Genomic DNA, 12,986 nt, shown 5'->3' with positions numbered 1-12,986 from the left:
GGTTGTGTAAGTAAGTTGGATTAGCCGTGAGAAATGTAGTGTTACAGGAAAAGGGGACGGTGATAGGACTGGGTGAGATCCTCTTCAGAGGGTTGGTTTGGACTTGTTGGGCCAAGTAGCCTGTTTCCACACTGTAGGGATTCTATGATGACTTTATCTGTTAAAATCAGATCTTGTTCATTTTTTAAAAATAACTTTATCAGGTTTAGTTTTATTTAGTTAGGGAATGTGGGCATCATTGGCAATGCTAGAGTAATTTTCAATAAAATAATCATAGAATCACTACAGTGTGGAAACAGGCCCTTTGGCCCAACAAGTCCACACCAACTCTTGGAGCATCTCACCCAGACCCGTTCCTGTATAACCCAACTAATCTACACCTCCCTGGACACTATGGGCAATTTCCCATGGCCAATCCACCTAGCTGCACATCTTTGGACTGTGGGAGGAAACCGGAGCACCCAGAGGAAACCCTCAGTAATTATCCCTGGGTAGTTGGTGCTGAGCTGTCTCCATGAATACCATGCTGAGTGGCTTGCTAGACCACTTCAGAACACAGTTAGGAGTCAGCCACATTGCTGTGGGTCTGACTCACTTGTAGGCCAGATTGCGCAAAGGCAGCAGGTTCTTTCCCTGAACGACAGATGGGTTTTTATGACAGCCTGGTTGGTTTTATGGCCTTCAATCTTGATATAAACTTTTTCCTCCCTACATTCATTTAATTATCCATATCAAAATTCTCCAGTTTCTGTACTGGGATTTGAACTCTTATCTCTGGGTCATTAGTCTAGGGCTTAGCATTACAAACGCAGTTACACAACCACAATACTAATGTACACCATGCTGCTGTCAGACATCTGTGTGTATAAATCCGCTGGCAAAGTGACTGCAGTGCTTTTAATCAGAATTCTAGCCAGAGAGTGAAACCAGCCAGAGAAAGGTCAGTCTAGGAGCTCCTACAATGGATCATTAACACAAGGTACTGGCTACACCGACAACCTACCCTCAGACAACAATCCTTCACTCACGACATTTTCAGGCAATTGTTCCTTAGCCTCGTTGGCATCTATTGTAGAAAAATACATGGTTATGTAAAATTAAGTCAATGGATAATCTGTAATCATTTCTAGTAAATCTACTTTCCTCCCTACAGACTGCTTTACATTATCCCAAACAGGGTTCACCCAGTGATTTGAACGATTTAACAAAGGCTCTTTGTTTTTGCACCCTGTGCTTTCATTTATAAAAGCAAGCTCCCAGTTCACTTTTTAAGCAACTCTACCAACTTTGGTGTCACTGAGTCACCGAATCACTGGCAACACAATCATTTCTTATTTATTGAGAATGTGATGCTGCGGTGCTCAGTCAAGAGATCATGTAAAAGTCAACTGTGGTTCTGGAGTTACATGTAGGCCAGACTGGGTAAGGATGGCAGATTTCCTTCCCTAAATGACATTCATGACCCAGATAGGTTTTATGACAGATTGTCATGGTCTCCATTATTGATACAAACATTTTACTCTACAATCATTTCATTAAGTGAAATGAATTCCCGAATAATGTGATAGGACTGGAATTCTTGTTTCTGGATTGCTTGTATAAACATTAGGTTTACTGCGAAAGTTGTATAACTACGACAGTATGTACCCTCTGCCACCTTCAACATTTCTGTACGTACATCTGTGGGCAAAATTCTTAATCAGGATTCAAGGACAGAGGGTAAAACAAAGGTCATTGTGTGGGCTGTTATAAAGGTCACTGCGCAGTGGTCACTGGTACTATCCATACTGACAACCTACCCTCAGTCATGGCACCTCCTTCGCCCTCATCAGCTTCAAGTACTTGTTCCTCAACCTGGCTGGCATCTATTACTGGAAAATATGCAGCGATGTAAAGTTAAGTCAATTGGTGAGTTGAAATATTTATGGAGAATTCTGTCCTTTATGTTTCAGGGATAGTAGGAACTGCAGATACTGGAGAATCTGAGCTAACAAGGTGTAGAGCTGGATGAACACAGAAGGATGACCCTTCAGAAGAGGGGTCTAGGCCCCAAACATCAGCCTTCCTGCTCCTCTGATGCTGCTTGCCTGCTGTGTTCATCCAGCGCTACACCTTGTTATCTCACTGTCCTTTATATAATGTTTTATCCAACTCAGAAACATCTCTAAGGGTTTCATATACAATGAATTACTTTGAAATGTGGTGATTGTCATTGGTAACCAGTTTACACACAGCAAGATCCCAAAAACAGAACCGGGTGAACAATCTGTTGCTGGTGATGGTGAACGGTGAAATCCCGGCTCTGACACTGCGATAAAGTCTCTGCTCTTCGTTGAGTGGTGGCCCGGGATCTCTAACATGACCCAGAATCAGCTGATGGGGCGTGAGCTCAGTGCTGGGCCGTGGAGAGGGCAGCTCTGTGTTGGAGAGCCGGCCGGGATCTGGGGCTGCATTTTCTCACAGTGTCTCCCACTCTGTGGCTGTAACTACAGCAGGTGATCAATGGGAACCCCATTAATACCCTCAGCGGAGCTTACCATAGTGAAGTTGGGGTAATCTCCCCATCTGGGTTCTTAACCATGAGAGTGGGGCATTCTGTCCAATCAATGGATAATGACTTTCTATAACTACATGCAAATTAAACTGTGACTGTTGGTTTAATTTATGGAGTTTCCACTGTGAATGCACAAATCAAACATTGTACCTTATTAACTCCTCATGTACACACTAAGTCCCCATTCCTTCATGAGAACTTGGGTTGAAGGTGCAGATTGTAACATGGACAGTGTTGCACTCTCAGGGTGTCTCTCTCAGACAGGTTTACAGTGAATCAAACTTTGATGGAAGGAACTATACAAATAATCCAAATGCCTCTACTCTTCCCCATTGTGCTATAAATTCCTCCTCTTCAGGTATTTATCCAACTCCCTTTTGAAAGCTATTATTCACTCCCCTATTAGGCAGGGTGTCCCAGATAGAATCATAGAATCCCTATAGTGTGAATAAAGGCCACTCAGCCCAGCCTGTCTGCACCAAAACTCCGTACAGCATCCCACTCAAACCTACCTCAGCATTTTACTGTTGCTAATCCACCAATGACAACTGCTCATTGCATTGAAAAAGTTTCCTTTGTTTTGTGTCAATTAAACCTTCCAGTAACTCTCTGATTACTGACCCTCCAGAGACTGGAAACGGTTTCTCCATGACTTCCCGTAAAAAAAACTCTTAATTTGGAATATCTTTGTGAATGCTTTCTCTAATTCTCAGCTGTAAGGAGTGCTATCCCAGATTCCCTTCATTTAAAACATCTCTTGCAACATTCTAGTAAACCACATTAATATTGACCTGGAGTCACATGTAAGTCCAGAAGACAAAGAAGCAGAACAGGGTATTCAGCCCATCAAGTGTGCTCTGCTCCCCAATGAGATCATGGCTGATGAATAATCCTCCGCCTCACTTTCCTGCCTTTTCCCCATGACCCTTGATTCCCCTTTACTGATTAATCTGACTGTATGAGTCTCAAATGTTGTTAACAACAAAGCTTCCACAACTTTCTGCAGTAAAGAATTCCATAGAATCACTACCCTCTGAGATGAGACATTTCTCCTTATCTTTGAGTTAAATTGGTGACTCCTTACTTTGAGATTTTGTTCTCTGGTCCTAGACTGTCCCACAAAGGGATGAAGGACCTCTCTGCACTTAGCCACTCAAGACACTTCATCTTGTATGCTTCAATAAGGTCATTTCTCATTCTCTAAGCTGGCAGCTTTCCTCAGCTAAAGTGCATTATTGAGTCTGATGGGTTTTTAAGGCACTCTAATACTTTCCTGGTCTCCATTACTGAGACCAACATTTTATTTCAGATTAATTTAGTCGAACAGAATTTAAATTATCCAGATGTTGTGTTGAGATTGTTAGTCTAGACCTCAGAGACTACAATACCCACTGTCACCTTCAGAGATCTACGCACGAAACAACTTGTGGGAAAAGTGAGAGAAGCATCTTTCATGAGGAATCAAAGGACAAAGAACAAAATTAGTAAGAGGGATGTCAATGTATCAGCTGGTAAACACTGGCCACCTACCCTCAGATACGAAGCTTCCCTCACTCTCAACCTTTTCAGGCAGTTGTCCCTCGGCCTGGTTAGCATCTATCACAGGAAAATGTGAGATCATGTACAGGTTTATGCAAAGTATAGTTAACAGATCAGTTCTAATCATTTTGGGTAAAAAAAAACTCCACATATTTATTTATGTTTCAGAAACAGTTCTAAGGGTTCTGTACTGAATGGATTACTTTGAAATGCAGTGGATTGTTGTTGGTTACTTGGTAAGCAGTTCACACACAACCGGATCTAAACAGAGTTCAATGGAAACCTCGAGAGTACGCACGGTTATGTTGGCGAACAGCAGCAGTTTTGAGAACATTTCCTTCTCTGTGCTCTCAGCCATCCGTCTGGGGATTGCCTTAATTTTGAACACTTCTATTAAAGCTGCTTTAATGCTGTCAGATCTAACAAAAACAATTCCATTTTGTTTTCACTTCAGCAAAGTCCATCAGTAGAAGCATAATTCTGATAAATCTCCTTTGTGCTCTCTCTTCTTCCTGAAGGTTTGTTTCTCATATTCCGGCTCAGGTTTATTCTATGAGTTGGAAGTTCATTATAAAATGCTGGATCCCATTCACTACTTTTTTAAACAACATTATCAACTTTTTAAAATTTATTCACAGAACATGGCCTTCTCTGGCAAGACTAGAGTTGTGTTTGATACTTTCCAGGTTATCCCCCAGCATCCTGTGATAGAATGCATGGGATGGACCACTATTGCTGGGAGAGTTGCAATAAGCAATCAAAAAGATGAAAAACAACAAATTCTTGGCCCCCAATATTCCAGCCGAGGTCTTCAATGTTGGTGGGCTTTCGCTCAGAACAAGATTTCATTAATTTGTTTTATGGATTTGGGAGGAAATCTGGGTGTTCTTGTGCATCAAAAAAAATGGTAGCATGCGGTTGCAGCAAGTAATTAAGAAGTCAAATGGAATTTTAGCCTGGAGGCTTGATGTTCACAAACAGGAAAGTCTTGTTATAACTGTACAAGATGTTGGTGAGATCATACCTGGAGTACAGTGTACTATTGTGGTCCTTGATATTAAAAAAAGGATATTGTGTTCAAAAGGGATTCCTTAAGCTGTATCTGTGCTAAAACAAAACTGATCAGTGTAGATATACATGATCTCTGTGTTTTGGATAATGGCAGTGTCATTGCGCACTCTGTGCCAAATTTGCAAGTCACTCTCAAGCCCTTCAACTCTGCAGACTTGGGACTTGGTCTGTCCTTGTATGTTGCCAAAACAAAACTCATATCAGCCTAGACTTCGTCAAATTCCCATCTCTTTTATACGCTGAAGGAGAGGCTCTGCGATGTGTTGGCCACTTCCCATTCATTGGCAGCTACTTATCTCGTGAAGTCATTAACAACAAGGATGACTGGATCAAGTGTACCAGCTCAGCCTTTGATGAACAATGGCAGTGAATGTTCAATAACAAAGGTCTGCAAAAGTCAAAAAAAGTCTGAGGTGTACAGAGCAGTTGGTGTCACCACACTCCTGTACTGCAGTGAGGTCTGGACAGTGGCAATGACTCATGGGCTCCTTTGGGTATAATAGGAGGACAGTCAAATAGATGCTACTGTCCTTCTTGAAGCCAGCAAGGAGTCAGGCAAAACTCCTGCAAAACCAATTATGTTGGACAGGACTCAGTGTCCAGTGGCTGGATAACCTCTCCAGCCAGATCCTGTTCTCTCAAAGCACAAAAGGACACTGTTTCCGGGGAGAATGAAGGAAATGCTTCAAAAATCCTCAAAAGCTTTCCTTGAAGCACAGTAGTATTGCAGTTCATGACTGGGAATAACTTGCTAACAGTCATTCAAAGCAGCGACAACTTGCTGATTGACAACATCAGACTTGCAGTCCAAATGCTTTAAGAATGCACAGTGCAGTACCAAAGAGAAGGAAGCAAAACCTGCGCTCCAGATCCCACCAACTCACGGCACATGCTGCTACATGTGTCTGAAATCTGTGGGTCGAGAATCATACCGTTCACTCCAATGAGAACAGCACAAACTCATGGATTCCGATTTCAAAGCAAGCAACAGCTGATGATGATAATTCTAGGCATCACAATGTCCCAGCAACAAAACCATGATACTGCTGTCACCCAATGACTTCAAACATCAGTGTACATACATCTAGTAGCAAAGCAACTGGAGCATTTTAAAACAAGATTCGAGGACAGGGAGTAAAACGAGTCAGAGGAAGGTCAGTGTGTGAATTGCTATAACAGGTCACTATGCACTGGTCACTGTCTAAACTGACAACCTACCCTCAGACACGACACCTCCTTCACTCTCAGCCTTTACAGGCATTTCTTCCTCAACCTGTTTGTCATCTATTATAGAAAAGTAAAAGGTTATGTGTTATATAGTCAACAGATAAACTCAAATAATTTCTGGAGAAAAATGTCTTTAACATGATGTGTCTTATCCAATTCAGAAACATCTCTAATAGTAACATAGACAATGAATTGCTTTGAAACGCAGTGATTGTCATTAATAACTTGGTAACCAGTCTACACACAGAAAGGTCCCAGTAACTGGTTGAAAGAATCGTTGCTGGTGATGATGAATGGTGAAATCCCAGCTTTGACACTGCAAGAGGGGTACGGCCGCTGGAGGAAAGGAATAAAGGTATGTCCCTCAGAACCCCAGTTACTCACTCACTCATTCATCCACATTCCTGAGTTGCAGTCAGAAACTCACTCATTCACCATCTACACAGCACTGTAGTCACCAAAGCTCTCACCCAGTTCCCCAGTCATCCACTCATAGATCATAGAATCTCTACAGCATGGAAGCAGGCCATTCAGTCCATTGAGTTAACACTGACATTCTGAAGAGCATGCTACCCATATCCATGCCTGACCCTGTTCCTTTAACCCGGTATTTAATCCACCTGGCTTGCACATGCATGAACACTATGGGCAATCCATCTAAATTGCACATCTTTGGACTGTCGGAAGAAACCAGAGCATCCGGAGGAAACCCATGCAGACTCAGGGAGAACATGCAAACTCCCCACAGACAGTTACCCAAAGGAGGAAACAAAGCCGGCTCTGCGACACCGTGACGGAGCAGTGCTAACCACTGGGCCACCGTGCTGAGCCTCTTCACTATCCACCCAGCTCCCAACCATCTTCCAATCAATCCACTGGATCCTGAGACAGCTCCTCACCCGAACCCACACTCTCACCATTCACTAGCCCGGTGCCTACGCTATCCCCCACCACACCCCCTCACCCCCTACCATCAACCACTCTCCCAAACTCCCCATCCCCACAGACCTGGTTTGGGATCAGTATCCCAGGGGTCCCAGGTTGTGCATTTGCTGCAACCACTGAGAGCCCTCCCCCACAACAGGGAACTGACCCCTCAACACGACACCCCCAGCTGCTGACCAGCCCAATGCTCACTCCCTAACTCCTCCCAACCACCTGGGCCAGTCTGCTGGACGCTCCCACCCACTACACCAGGTCACCTTCCTGTCAATTCCCTCGCTGACCAGCCCCTCTCTTGCTGAATGGAACCAATTCCCATGGCTCCAGGCCTTGGGTGTGTTCCATCTCTCCCCATGAGCTGCTCACTGCTCCTACAGAAATGGATAGATTCACTCTCATGTTTGCTGCTGATAGCCTCACAGGTCAGGGCTCATTAAGAGAAATAGACTCTGGGGCAGCAGCTGTCGCTTTCAAAATCATCCAGTTACATTACGACCCCACCACCCAGGGAGGGTCAACACTGCAGCCTACAGCCTGCGCACTGGCAGGGCCTGGTCTACAGCATCACTTGGGGCTCAGGCCAGGTAAATACAGCAGATCTCCTTCCTTAAAGAACATTCCTGAACCAGGTGAATTTCTCATGCAAACTCGTACTTTCATGCTTTCCGTTATCAGCAGAAACTTTTTATGCCAGATTTATATCATTCATTGAAATTCAATCCTCTCCTTGGACGTACATGGAATAGTGTAGGTTAGATGGGCTTCAGATTGGGACAACAGGTCAGCACAACATCGAGGGCCGAAGGGCCCGTACTGTGCTGTAATGTTCTATGTTCTACCAGTGCTGGGAACTTGCTAATGGGTCAGTGGTCCAGGCCTCATGGTGACTAACGCAGCTCATACAACCCCATGACTAATACAGCCCCTCCTGCGTTCCGAGGTGTGTGTACATAGAGTTACAGGGGAGGTGACAACACCATTTTTAATCAGCATTCCAGGACAGAGAGTAAAACGAGTCAGAGGAAGGTCAGTGTGTCAACTGCTAGAACAGTTCACTATGCACTGGTCACTGTCTAAGCTGACAACCTACCCTCAGACACGACAACTCCTTCACTCTCAACCTTTTCAGGCATTTCTTCCTCAACCTGTTTGTCATCTATTATAGAAAAGTAAAAGGTTACGTGTTATATAGTCAACAGATAAACTCGAATAATTTCTGGAGAAAAATGTATTTAACATGATGTGTCTTGTCCAATTCAGAAACATCTCTAATAGTAACAGAGACAATGAATTGCTTTGAAACAGTGATAGAAAATAGAACATAGAACAATACAGCACAGAACGGGCCCTTCGGCCCTCGATGTTGCGCCAACCTGTGAACTAATCTAAGCCCCTCCCCCTACACTATCCCATCATTATCCATATGCTTATCCAAGGACTGTTTAAATGCCACTAATGTGGCTGAGTTAACTACATTGGCAGGCAGGACGTTCCACGCCCTTACCACTCCCTGAGTAAAGAACCTGCCTCTGACATCTGTCTTAAATCCATCACCCCTCAATTTGTAGCTATGCCCCCTCGTAGAAGCTGATGTCATCATCCTCGGAAAAAGACTCTCACTGTCCACCCTATCTAATCTTCTGATCATCTTGTATGTCTCTATTAAATCCCCTCTTAGCCTTCTTCTCTCCAGTGAGAACAGACCCAAGTCCCTCAGCCTTTCTTCATAAGGCCTTCGCTCCAGACCAGGCAACATCCTGGTAAATCTGCTCTGCACCTTTTCCAATGCTTCCACATCCATCCTGTAATGGGACGACCAGAACTGCGCGCAATATTCCAAATGAGGCCGCACTAGCGTTTTGTACAGTTGCAGCATGACATCACGGCTCTGGAACTCAATCCCTCTGCCAATAAAACCTAACATACCGTAAGCCTTTTTAACAGAACTGCCAACCCGGGTGGAAACTTTCAGGGATCTATGTACATGGGCACCAAGATCCCTCTGCACATCCACACTACCAAGAATCTTTCAATTGACCCAATATTCTGCCTTCTTATTATTCTTCCTAAAGTGAATCACCTCACATTTATCCGTATTAAACTCCATTTGCCACCTTTCAGCCCAATTCTGCAGTTTATCCAAGTCTCCCTGCAACCTGCAACATTCTTCCACACTGTCCACCGCTCCACCGACTTTAGTGTCATCTGCAAACTTACTAACCCATCCACCTATGCCTGCGTCCAAGTCATTTATAACAATGACAAACAGCAGTGGTCCCAAAACAGATCCTGAGACACACCTCTAGTAACCGGACTCCAGGCTGAATATTTTCCATCAACCACCACTTGGTGCCTTCTTACAGAAAGCCAGTTCCTAATCCAAACTGCTAAATCTCACTCAATCCCGTGCATCTGTATTTTCTCCAATAGCCTACCATGTGGGACCTTATCAAAGGCTTTACTGAAGTCCACGTACACCACGTCAACTGCCCTTCCCTCATCCACATGCTTGGTCACTTTCTCAAAAAACTCAAAGAGGTTTGTGAGACACGACCTGTCCTTGACGAATCTATGTTGACTATCTCCAATCAAATTGTTGCTTGCTAGATGACTGTAAATCCTATCTCTTATAATCCTTTCCAAAACTTTTCCGTAAGGCTCACAGGTCTATAATTACCTGGGTCATCTCTACTGCCCTTCTTGAACAAGGGCACAACATTTGCAATCCTCCAGTCCTCTGGTACTAAACCTGTAGACAATGAGGACTCAAAGATCAAGGCCAAGGGCTCTGCCACCCCCTCCCTAGCTTCCCAGAGAATCCTCAGAAAAATCCCATCTGGCCCAGGGGATAAATATACCTTCACACCTTTTAGAATTGATAACACCTCCTCCATACTAACCTCAAACCTTTCAATTCTAGAAGCCCGTAACTCAGTCTTCCCCTCTACAATATTCTCCTTTTCCTGAGTGAAATCGTTTAGGACCTCTCCGATCTCCACAGGGTCCACACACAACTTCCCACTTCTGTCTTTGACTGGCCCTATTCTTACCCTACGCATCCTCTTATTCCTCACATGCCTATAGAAAGCTTTAGGGTTCTCCTTTATTCTACCTGCCAATGTCTGCTCACGTCCCCTCCTTGCTCTTCTTAATTGTCTCTTTAAATCCTTCCTAGCTAATCTGTAACTCTCCATCGCCTCAAATGAGCCATCTTGCCTCATCATCACATGAGCCTCCCTCTTCCGCTTAACAAGAGATACAATTTCTTTAGTAAACCACGGTTCCCTTACCTTATCACTTCCTCCCTGCCTGACAGGGACATACCTATCAAGGGCGCGCAATATCTGTTCCTTAAACCAGCTCCACATTTCGATTGTCCCCATCCCCTGCATTTTGCTAACCTATTCTATGCCTCCTCAGTCTTGCCTAATCACATTATAATTGCCCTTGCCTCATCTGTACCTCTTGCCCTGTGGCATGTTCCCATCCCTTTCCATTGCTAAACTAAATGTAACCGAATTATGATCACTCTCTCCAAAGTGCTCACCTACCACTAAATCAAACATCTGGCCTGGTTCATCGCCAAGTGCCAGATCCAGTGTGGCCTCCCCTCTTGTCGGCCCTTCTACGTACTGAGTCAGGAAGCCCTCCTGCACAAATTGGACAAAACTGATCGATCCGATGTACTAGAGTTATAGCGTTTCCAGTCAATGTTAGGGAAGTTAAAGTCTTCCATCATGACCACTCTGTTTCTTTCACTCCTGCCCAGAATCGTTTTGCCAATCTTCTCCTTCACATCCCTGGAACTTTGAGGAGGCCTATAAAAAAACTCCCAACAGTGTGACCTCTCCTCTCCTGTTTCTGACCTCAGCCCATACCACCTCAGGAGACAAACGTTCTTTCAGCCACCACGACACTGTCCTTCACTGACAAAGCCACACCTCCCCCTCTTTTACCACCTTTCCTGATCTTAATGAAAGATCTAAACCCTGGAACCTGCAACATCCATTCCTGACCCTGCTCTATCCATGTCTCCGAAATGGTCACAACATCAAAGTCCCAGGTACCTATCCATGCTGCAAGCTCACCTACCTTATTCCGAAATATCCCGGCCCTACCTCTTCACCCAGAGAGTTGTGAGCGCATGGAATACTTTGCCAGTGATAGTCGTGGAAGCGGAGTCATTAGAGACATTTAAGCGACTGCTGGACATGCACATGGACAGCAGTGAATTGAGGGGAATGTGGGTTAGTGTATTTTATGTTTGGATTAGGAATATTCCACGGCACAACATCATGGGCCGAAGGGCCTGTACTGTGCTGTACTTTTCTATGTTCTCTGTTCTATGTACCTTATTCCGAAGTGATTGTCATTAATAACTCAGTAACCAGTCTACACACAGCAAGGTCCCAGTAACTGGATGAAAGAATCGTTGCTGGTGATAATGAATGGTGAATTCCCAGCTTTGACACTGCAAGAGGGGTACGGCCGCTGGAGGAAAGGAATAAAGGTATGTCCCTCAGAACCCCAGTTACTCACTCACTCATTCATCCACATTCCTGAGTTGCAGTCAGAAACTCACTCATTCACCATCTACACAGCACTGTAGTCACCAAAGCTCTCACCCAGTTCCCCAGTCATCCACTCATAGATCATAGAATCTCTACAGCATGGAAGCAGGCCATTCAGTCCATTGAGTTAACACTGACATTCTGAAGAGCATGCTACCCATATCCATGCCTGACCCTGTTCCTTTAACCCGGTATTTAATCCACCTGGCTTGCACATGCATGAACACTATGGGCAATCTATCTAAATTGCACATCTTTGGACTGTCGGAAGAAACGAGAGCATCCGGAGGAAACCCATGCAGACTCAGGGAGAACATGCAAACTCCCCACAGACAGTTACCCAAAGGCGGAAACAAAGCCGGCTCTGCGGCACCGTGACGGAGCAGTGCTAACCACTGGGCCACCGTGCTGAGCCTCTTCACTATCCACCCAGCTCCCAACCATCTTCCAATCAATCCACTGGATCCTGAGACAGCTCCTCACCTGAACCCACACTCTCACCATTCACTAGCCCGGTGCCTACGCTATCCCCCACCACACCCCCTCACCCCCCACCATCAACCCCTCTCCCAAACGCCCCATCCCCACAGACCTGGTTTTGGATCAGTATCCCAGGGGTCCCAGGTTGTGCATTTGCTGCAACCACTGAGAGCCCTCCCCCACAACAGGGAACTGACCCCTCAACACGACACCCCCAGCTGCTGACCAGCCCAATGCTCACTCCCTAACTCCACCCAACCACCTGGGCCAGTCTGCTGGACGCTCCCACCCACTACACCAGGTCACCTTCCTGTCAATTCCCTCCCTGACCAGCCCCTCTCTTGCTGAATGGTCCCAATTCCCATGGCTCCAGGCCTTGGGTGTGTTCCATCTCTCCCCATGAGCTGCTCACTGCTCCTACAGAAATGGACAGATTCACTCTCATGTTTGCTGCTGATAGCCTCACAGGTCAGGGCTCATTAAGAGAAATAGACTCTGGGGCAGCAGCTGTCACTTTCAAAATCATCCAGTTACATTACGACCCCACCACCCAGGGAGGGTCAACACTGCAGCCTACAGCCTGCGCACTGGCAGGGCCTGGT

General features: G+C 45.2%; 1 protein-coding gene across 22 annotated transcripts in view; it reads right to left on the bottom strand.

Moving 5' to 3' along the window:
• odad4 (outer dynein arm docking complex subunit 4) overlaps window positions 1–12,986 on the bottom strand; it is a 100,051-nt gene that overhangs the window by 15,592 nt on the left and 71,473 nt on the right. For 3 of the 22 annotated variants that reach the window (XM_048560889.2, XM_048560891.2, XM_048560895.2), the window contains exon 12: window positions 1,004–1,066. The exons of 10 other annotated variants lie outside the window; for them this stretch is intronic. In XM_048560889.2, coding sequence (XP_048416846.2) covers window positions 1,004–1,066 — 63 coding nt within the window. Of the gene's footprint in view, window positions 1–1,003; window positions 1,067–1,799; window positions 1,872–4,084; window positions 4,151–6,382; window positions 6,449–8,423; window positions 8,490–12,986 lie in introns of all 22 variants that reach the window. 9 more of the 22 variants (XM_059638757.1, XM_059638759.1, XM_048560879.2 and 6 more) reach the window with 5 other exon arrangements.

This window comes from Stegostoma tigrinum, chromosome 31 (assembly GCF_030684315.1).
Source record: "Stegostoma tigrinum isolate sSteTig4 chromosome 31, sSteTig4.hap1, whole genome shotgun sequence".
Classification (NCBI taxonomy): domain Eukaryota; kingdom Metazoa; phylum Chordata; class Chondrichthyes; order Orectolobiformes; family Stegostomatidae; genus Stegostoma; species Stegostoma tigrinum.
This window is presented reverse-complemented; position numbering and strand designations above follow the sequence as displayed.